This window comes from Mycetomoellerius zeteki, unplaced genomic scaffold (assembly GCF_001594055.1).
Source record: "Mycetomoellerius zeteki isolate Tzet28-1 unplaced genomic scaffold, Tzet1.0 scaffold12, whole genome shotgun sequence".
NCBI lineage: Eukaryota > Metazoa > Arthropoda > Insecta > Hymenoptera > Formicidae > Mycetomoellerius > Mycetomoellerius zeteki.
The window spans coordinates 1,108,504-1,118,943 of NW_017256126.1; the positions used below are offsets into that span (position 1 = coordinate 1,108,504).

Sequence of the window (10,440 nt, forward strand, 5' to 3'; positions counted from 1 at the left end):
AATTAATAACAGTTTTTGCCACACACACACCCTCACTCTCTCTCTTTCTCACTCACTCACTCACTCACTCACTCACTCACTCACTCACTCACTCACTCACTCACTCACTCACTCACTCACTCACTCTCTCTTTCTCACTCTCTCTCCTCCCCCCCCCTCTCTCTCTCTCGCGCTTTTCCCTCCGATCTTTCATTTTAAATGGTACTATAACGCATTAATAGTTAATAGTTAATTAGTGATAATTGTAGTAGTACTTTGACACTTCTTTTATCTTTTAATAAGGTTTTGTTTTTTCCGCTTTTATCCTAAGCCTAATAGCCATTCTACAATGTGCTCTTCGTTTCCTGTTTCTTGCTGTTTGTCTCTGTTTATCTCTTGCCTTTTGGTCAAAAAGGCAAAAGACAAACAGCAAGAAACAGGAAACAAAGAGCACATTGTAGAATAGGCTTTAGTGTCACGGCAATATTTCCAAATCGGGCTGAAGCACGCGAGTACGCGTGCACGCGACTCACATGAAGAAACAGCAGACGCGCGATTGTTATTTTCCATTTATTTTTTATTCAGCTCGATAAAATATGCTGACTATTAATGCATTTAATTATGCTTCGCGACGACTTTTCTCCCAGCTGCCCCTATCCAAAGGGGCCACCAGACATAAAAGGGCCGTCGCTCTCGTGTCTCCACGGAGGGCAGTGGTCGTTGGACGTATTTTATTCGGCGAAATTATACGTTAAACAAAAATAACTGTAGCGAATGCTGACAAAACGCGAAGATTAAAAGCGATAGTTTCGACTTAACGAGCGATCGATTCAGTCTCTCGTTCGACGAAACAGAAATTTTGAAATAAGTGAAACGTGAACTCAATCTCGATTCAATAACTGTCGCGCCGTAGTCGATAATTGAATCCCAGGATTGAAAATGCAAACCGTTTTGATATCAACCCCAATCATTCTCTTGATTGATAAATTTTTCAAGCGGTTCCTCTGGCAAATAAAATTTGGGTACTGAATACAAAACAAAAAAAAAATTATTCAAATGTGTACACTTGTGTCACAGTAATTCAAAATTACTCTGATTTACGATTTTTTTTTTAATTTTACTCGCCAGAAGCCTGTAATGAATCAAATCATGGATAAAAAGAAATTAACGTATGGTATCCGAAAATGCATTCCAACCACCAACAACCAATCCTAGATTTGTATATCATATTAACACAGTTGCCTCCTACGTTTACGCATACAAGTATAATGTGAGGTGGATGAACATCAAACATTAAATATTACTTGTTAAAAACAAACAATTATCTAGTTAGTACACGCGCATACAGACTCATAAATACTATTTATATTCGGTGTAATTCAGCTGCATATTCGCCGTTGTTTGCTTAGTAAACGACATAAATGACGGCGAGCATCCCTTTCGACATATAAGGTAAAACGTGATACTTCTAATCGACAAAGTTTTCCAAGTGCTCGCTTGTATATAAATCTTTACGTGTATGCGATACTTTAAAAGCGTCTACAATGTGTGTGTGGTGTGTGTGTGTTTGTGTGCGTGTGTTCGATTTCTTGTGTGTCACATTTGCGTCGCGTCTGAATCACAAATATTAGAGAATTCTCATTAAATGCAAAAGGTTCGACATATTAGCGAGTTAGGTAAATGGTCAGCAACTGTATAAATTTTACAGCCAAAATTAACAAATAATTGAAATATTTAAAAAAAGATAAATTCATTTATTTATAAATATGTTAAGCAGATATTACATATCGTTACTAATCGTTCTCATACAATTCATTGCAGATAAAACCAATATAAATCTTCACAGACATAAGCATTTTCTTACTCAAACAGATTTTCAAACGTTTGAATATCCGAAATGTCAAAGAAGTTAAAACATTCCGAAATTTTAATAAAACAAAATTATTTATGCCTAGGAACATTAATTTATATTGTTATACCGAGAAAAATTTCTGGTTGAAAATAAACGAACCAAACTCTGATCATATCAATTGGAATTCTCGTTATCTCAACTAGAATCATATAATAGATTCAGCCAGAAAATTTTGATTTGTCTATTTTCAATTAAATTTTAGTTAATACAACCAGACTTTTTCCAGTGTAGCCTTACTTACACTACGTCACTTACACGACAGCACAAATATGCAATATTTTCGTATTTCCAAAACTTGATTATCGTCCAAAACTTCATTATGTTTTTGACATCTATGTTCATAAATTCGTTATATGTTGTCATAGGTATCTGATTCAGTCTACACCTTTATGACAGCTCGCCAATGCGAATACTTTGAAATTGGGCCTTCCAATATTCATCTATATAATTATATAAAACAAAAAAAATTTTAATAACTAAAACAAATGTTATAATAAAAATAAACAAATATATAATATTAGTTTAACAAAACACCGCAATTAGTGCTGTTAAAATTTATAAGTTGCCAACCATCGTACGATAATAGAAGACACATTCCTGTTGATACACATGATCAATGATCACAATTGGTCATTTAATTAACCTTTAGTAGTAATTCCTTAATTAAGTTCCCATAATGATCTAGTTACTGATCGAACGTACCATCTAACATTAATCATGACGTTTCTATGCGAAAGATAAACTATTAATTCATAGGTTCACGTTATCGTCTCCCTTATTAAGCTGCAAAATGCATTATTATCTCGTCGCGTACTTTTGACGTACTGTACATCGTAGAATGAAATTTACAAGTATCGTATCTCTATCGAGTAAGTTTGTATAGTAACCAAAATCTAATTAAATATAAATCCAACAATTACAAAACCCTCGCCGCGCAGTCAGTTTTTTCGTCAGTTAGTTAAGTTACGAATTACAACTAGTTTATGCTTTACATCGATCTATTGGCAATGTTGTTTAAGCAAACATGTGCCAGGCATTTAATTACTTATTCATCCAAACGGAATCGAATATTGTGTTATACGTGATACTCCCACTCGGCCCCGTGATATCTCTAAGAATTATCGTTAATTAATTATTACTTAAACAAGAAAGTATTTCTTTTCGGGTCCCAAGTGACTTAGAGATTGGCTTACTTAAGGAGAACGGATTAACTGCGTGTCGCTAAGACTTTCCGACTGATTTTTTTAAAGGAGTTTTACTTTCGAGTTTCGCTTAGAATACACCCTGAAAAATTGATTGGGATATTATTACCCGATCTCCTCGCGAGATCGGTTTACGTGACGCGACCGCAAATGTGACGTGCCAAGTAATACCGCGAGATGCCAAAACAAATGGTGTCTTTGCGACAGAATGGCAATCCCGATTGTCCTTTCGAATTTTTCATTTGTCACCGTTCGTTCTGCTATTCCGAACCTCAGTAGTCTCAGTTGCAAGAAATATCTTGAACGCGGATCTGCAGAAACGGACTTAAAAATCTGTGTAATGAAATGACTGCATCTAAGACGAACTGAACTACCTATAGCAATCGTTTGTCAAATATTGATGAAGGCAACTGATCTAACTCCACTATATCAAATTACTGTATATATAGAAAAGGCGACAGATCCAACTTCCTTAAAAGAAATCGATAAATTCTTCGTACGAATATTCTTCTGCGTATGTACTTTATCCTACGCATGTTTACCAAAGTAGCTCCTTACTCGAAATACATGCATCTATTTGTAACTTCATAATTAAACAAGAATAACACTGCCTAAGATTAAGCAAGTTGAAAGTTTCAGTCTCGATTTGTGCATGCTATATCGATCCGAAACGATCGAATAACATTGTCGAATAGAATCTAAGCCTTATTTCTACAACGGTTGACGAAAATCCTTGCAACTAACATTACTCCGTCAATAGCGTCGATATCGCGCCTAATTCCACCAAACAAAAAGAAAAAAAGGTGGTGTATACATCTGGGTGTAGTGATTGTATTTATTCAAATTATATGCATATATATATATGTACGCACGCATTTGTGGCATATATATATACATATACGTATATGTCGGACGTACGCGTGCACGAATGACCGTGCATACAATGTACATACCTTTAAAAAAATACTTATGACCCTATTACGATATTCGCATATATTTTTAAAGGTATACATTTACACGAGCAGACATACGAGTGCGTGTACATACACATATGTCGTAATGAATATAGTTACATGATAAAAGTAGTGTTATGTTGGTTGCTTATTCGCAATCATTAATCATTATCATTAATAGGAGCTACAAAAAAAATTATGCTCTCAAATATCGTTAATCTGCTTTTTTAAGCTTAACTTGTTTTCACTGACTCTTTCTCTCTCTCTCTTTCTCTCTCTTTCTCTCTCTCTTTCTCACTTTCTCTCTCTCTCTCTTTCTCTCTCTTTCTCGCATCCTGTCCCAAAAGAAAACTTCCTATACCTTTCCTTCCTCTCTTTTTATCCTGTCCTGTTTTTCAATCCTATATCTTTTGGTTTTTTGCGAGAAAAGATTCAAATAGAGACTATGCGCTTTGGCCTGGAACGTACACCACTGTGCTGTTCGAAAGATGTCCGACTTTAAATCTCATCTCATGATTACTCATTTTTAATCTTTACTTTCGTTTCTTTTCTTCGTCATTTTTGTCTATAGAATTTATGCAGTTTGTCTGTATTTTAAAATTTGTATTTACATTAAAAACTTAAAAAAAAAACGCTTTATTAAAATTAGAAAAACTGCAGTGTTCATGAAACGTTGGCATTTAACGATGTATGAAGACATGAAGTTGACGCGAAAACCGTGTAGCTTTTTTGAAGAAGAAAAATATTATTTAACATATATAATCATTAAAATTTACAGAATACTGAAACATTTTTCATTCAATACAATTCTTATTGACGAACAGAAGTAATTATTTACATATTGTCGTGCATATTATTTCTTCGTAAATAATCATTAAAAACAAATGAAAAAACTGAATAAACTTTTTAGCGGTAGTTTCGCTGATTCAATTGCGATTTTGCGATTGATTATAAAATTGAAAGCCCAACATGTGGTTGTTACATTATTGGTGCAGCGTGTGTTACTTATGTATCTTATTTATTTAAGTATTGTATTCATATTTTATAGTGTATTTTTGTTTAATATCTTAATAAATTTTAAAAAATATAAATATTGTATGCATTTTTTTAAATTAATAATTTAATTAAACCTTAAGATAATCGCAACATGATTCTAGTTTGGTGATATTTTCAATATAATTTACTCTAGCTTTTATGTCAGTTATTATTGGATCGGAATAAAAATTTATAACGCTACTTCATTTGTATCATGTCTACTTGTTTTTAAACAAATATGGTAATTATACCATTCGATAGAATAAAATGCTTTAAAAGAATCTGTTTCTTAAATTGCGGTACACACGCATGAGGGATGATTTTTAATGGAATTATGAGCAATCAAAGTCAAAATACTTTTTTTTTATTTAGTCCGGATAACTCGGTAGCAAAAAATGTTAGGAACACTTTAAAAAACCATTTTATAGAGAAAACTTTAAGCTTTTAGGTTAGAAAGTCGAAAATCTTCGCATATTTTTTTTTGGCACATGACAAAGTGAGAAGAAAATTTCCCATTTTATCCAGTTCGTAGTTTTTTATACATTTAAAAATTACCAAACTTACAAAAAACTCAGAAGACATAATCTTTCGAAAAAAGAGATTTTAATCTTTAAAACTTTTTTATTTAAATTTCATGAATTTTTCATGAAGTTACAACTGCTTAAATTTTAAAATTCGTAGCGCTACAAACTTTTGTTCCGATCCAATATTTTAGCTTACAATTGCATATGATAGATACAGAAAGTAATTTATTTTAAATCACAAGCTTATCTCTGTCTCTTATTTTACAATAAATGTTCAACGTGTACGAGAAATAATGGTATCTCAAGTTTAAATCATCCTCGATGGTGAGATTCGCTGATCTTACGAAACAGATAGTTTATTGAACATTTATCGTAAGATAAAAGCTCGTCAAAATAGCAATCTATCCGTAGCGCAATATATTTAAAATGATTCGATACTGTAAGCAGAATGAATAGATAAAATTAAATGAAACATTTCATCGAGGCATACTCGTCACAGACTTTTCGTATGTAAAATGTGCTTAGAAGCTTTCTGCTTCTACTCCAATTCGAAATTCGTCAGATATATCAAGTTTCCATCATTTTAACGGATATTCTCAAATAGATCGGATACAATTGAGTGGAATAACATTTCGTCGCGATATCAAAGCGGAAAGTCGAACATCCTCTTTCAGCACAGGGAGACATTAAATTCGGGGCACTGGGAGTAAGACGGGCGGAAAGCGCGCGAGCGTAAAGATCATTTAACAAATATATCCTTATTATCGAGACGGGCATTACGCGCCCGCCGCTTTTATTTTCAGAAAATCGCATATCGCATATGCAAACAGCCAAATGCGCATGCGGCACACTTGTGATACTACTAAACTTACTACCATAGATTTTTCTCATTTAATCTCTATTTTATTCTATTCATGATTAGCTCGTAGGGGGATACGACCTTACCAATACAATGCTAAAAGTTTACAAGTATACAGGTCATGTTATTACAGTTAATAATTTCATTTATTATCGTTACAATCATTACCAACTTTACGTCTATTATCTTATTACTTCACACTAAAATATGATAAAAGTAGATCAATCGATTCTCTCATCGTACCGTGTGCGAGATATTTTAAAGCATTCCAACAACTGTAGGAATTCCATTCTACTAAAATCGAAATAACCTCGAGCAAAATAAATAATAGCGGCGGTATCCCCCCCTCCCCTTCTTGCGTCAAAGAAATTAAAAATACTCATTTTGTTTATGTTATTTCATCTTTTTTTTTATTAGTGGCTCTCAAAGCAATCTAATAAGATCTGAGAATCATTACTCTCGATCACGTGCCTCGAGATTCGATGATCAAAATAATTATACGTTTTATAGGACTTTATTTATTCGTTTCATCTTCTAGCTAACTTGCCCAATTTGCTAATGCACTCGTGGTTTTTTGTTAAAAATCACCGATCACTCTCCCGATACATTCATTTCTTCTCAGTACTGTGTATTTTCGGATCATTGGATTGTGTGCGTGTGTGTATAAGAATCGTGGATAGTATATCTGTCTGCGTGTGATTTATCCCGCTAAGGCGGTCTCGATTCCTCCTTCTCATTCTCTCCTCTCGTAACGATTGAAATATCAGCCCGCTGCACAAACCTTAACATAAACATATTTTAGAATTTTCCTTATATAAAACTCACTTGTTTAAATCTCTACATTGTTTTCGCATTACTATATACGTTTAAGACAATAATTATCTTGTCCTATCAGACTCGCAGAGAAAATCACCTTGTAATTATAATTTAATATCTTAACTGCTTCTATGTAAACGTAATTTAGAATATATCTCGTGTGTGTATAACACATTTGTCTCTTATATTAATCAACTTTGTCCCATTTGAAATTATTTTTTTTTTACTGCCTTATACTCGCACCCACACGTGTGGGCGATTATCACACTACCTGAGTACAATATATACCGGCGGCCTCTTCTTTATTATTTGACTCTCACTCATCATCTTAATATAGCTAAAGAAAAAACTAATAAAGGGTTGATTTATCGAGATTTCCAAGGGGAATCGTACGTCGATATTTGTTTCTGATTCTTTACAAAAGTTACGTTACTTGTTGATCAATATTCAATTTGAAACAAAGCAAGATCGATTTGACAAAAAGTAGACTCAGGCAGTGACGAAACGATACCTTATCGCCGAGAATATATCCTTTTTTTCTGATTAATTCGACGCGTTATCATGGCTACACTATAATGTTCATTCCTTGGTAGATGCTCTCATCTGGTTTATCGACAAATAAATACCCACTCTGTCTATCGGTCTTACCTATCTGTATCCTTATTGAAACGACGCGATTCTGTGACGGAGATTATGTGCAATTATTATTAAAATAATAATAATAAAGAAGAGGAACTGCGCGATGTTCGCAATTTTAAGAATTAACAATCGCTTGGTGATTAAAATGCAATAGCCAATGATTATACGTCGTCGTGTGGTACGAACTAAGACATACACTAATAATTAAAAACGGCAGGAGAAACTCATGTATATCAATAGAAAGTGTTTTCCACGATAGATTACGATACGAGTAATAAGTAGTTAAGTGTAATATTTAATTATACGACCAGTCTTTAGTGTGCGGGACGCTAAAACGTGCGCTTAACGTTAAAACAGACATTTCACGACGTCCCCGGAATTATTTATACATTTAAGGACATTTCTTTAAATATCAAAATACTTAACTTGCCTGGCAAAAAAATCTAACTCGCATGCTACGCATTCGCTTATAGGATGAAAAAGGATGAATCCATGCATTACCTAATTAAGTTAATAGAGAAAAAAACAACGACTTAACTTAGTGGCTGTAATATATTTATAGTTTCTTTCTTTATGCTGCGTTTCGCTCTATTGACTGTACGTTAAAAAAAATAGTTTAAAACGAAATCGTCTAAATGCATAAAAAAACGGAGAGATATTTGATGAATCACATAGCCGAAAAGAGGACAAACTCTTGGTAGATTTTAAGTTCGATCCCTTATTCTACATATATTTTGATAATCACAAATTTGGTGAAACATGGATGCGCGATCTGACGAATCCCACAATATTTAATAATAGCTCTACAACATCGTAAATAGGCATCTACTTACATATTGTGTTTCTATTTAAACTTAAGGACCTGAAGAAGGAAGAGGTTGAACAATAACCTTTATAAAGTCCAATATACACTACTGAGAATTTGGTAGGAAAAATCTCTTTAAACCTAAGTGATTTAAGAGATTTTTATAATCCTACCCGCTTTTCCACTGCTATTACTGTCATTACAACTATTTCTATCAATATAACAATTAATCTATTCTTTGTAACCGCGGCAAATTCGCGATAATAACAAATAATTATAATAAAAACAAATACGGATCACGTGCGGTTGTCAGAGCACAAAAATAAATTTAGTACATAAAAGATTTAATTATACATATATATAATATAACGTATACATATAATATAACGACTTGTGACAATCTTGCGTTTCGCGGGTTTTCTCCGTGTTTAGATCCATTCTTGGAATGCCAACGTTTCGTGAACCTTGCAGTTCACTTCATCAGTATCAGGCTGCTCCTCGCCCTGATGAAGTGAACTGCAAGGTTCACGAAACGTTGGCATTCCAAGAATGGATCTAAACACGGAGAAAACCCGCGAAACGCAAGATTGTCACATAGGTAACACCCGTGAAAGCCTCAAGAATAATATAACGACTTATTTTTCGAGTTATTCTCAAATAGTTACAAAAATCTTACAGATGCAACTATCTGAGGATGACTCGAAAAATAAGCCAAACCGTTATATTATAATAATATTATACGTATATGGTTTAATCTCTTATGCACTACTTATTTCTGCATCTTGACAACCCAGACAACCAAACGTGTCTGAGCAAAACCGCACAAATCTATGGTTGCTTATGATGCTTGCAGTATATTTGTCTTCAATGATTTCGAATATACCGACATTATAACAATACACAGACAACAGTGTACATATATATTGCCAGCAATTTAACGACAAAATAGCAACATCAAAATTAATTTGCGTTGTCAAAATATGATAGCATTATGTGATCCCATAGATTATTATGGCCAATTATGATAGCAACAGCACAAATTTTGATAATAACGATTTTAAAGTTGTAAGCAAGTTGTCATATCGTGAAAGCATCAACTTACTAACAAATGCGGACTCAATTACTGCAATTCTGATAGTAACACACATTGATTTATAAGTAACATGCTAGCAACAAAACACGTACATAAAAACCACATATTTGCCCTTTTTATAATTATTTGTAATCTATTTTTACTTCACGTATCTTTTACGATTATTTACTCACTGTCAAGGGAATAGCTACAGGGTTGCCACAAATTTTTCGTCCCAAAATTCCCTGACATTTCTCTGATTTCCAGACAAAATTTTCTGATTTTCTCTATTTTTTCAATAATATATATTTCGAAAAATTTTTTTGTATTTTCATCCGGATTTAAAAATCGTATTAATTATATTATATTTTTAATTTAAATATTGTTTTCTTATGGTTCGTAGCCCTTCTCAACACTTTTATTATTAATTTAACGTGTCATTTCTCGCTTACGACATCATGATTCCAATATGCTGCATTAAGAAACCTTAAATGCAATAATTAAATGTAATAGACTTCAAGTTCGATTCTACCAGCGCATCACTCTATATATACAGGGTGTCTCAAAAAAACGGATCGAAACACAATGGGGACGTAGATTGGATCAAGGGGAACAAAACAGTTTTGTACCATTTTGCAGTTGAC

At 33.3% G+C, this 10,440-nt stretch overlaps 1 protein-coding gene across 5 annotated transcripts in view; it reads right to left on the reverse strand.

Annotated features, from left to right (window-relative positions):
* Hrb27C (Heterogeneous nuclear ribonucleoprotein at 27C) overlaps positions 1-10,440 on the reverse strand; it is a 63,348-nt gene that overhangs the window by 26,975 nt on the left and 25,933 nt on the right. The window contains exon 8 of one of the 5 annotated variants that reach the window (XM_018461124.1): positions 1,988-2,331. The exons of the other annotated variants lie outside the window; for them this stretch is intronic. Coding sequence (XP_018316626.1) covers positions 2,279-2,331 — 53 coding nt within the window. The 3' untranslated portion in view covers positions 1,988-2,278. Of the gene's footprint in view, positions 1-1,987; positions 2,332-10,440 lie in introns of those variants that run through there. 5 annotated transcript variants of the gene reach the window in all.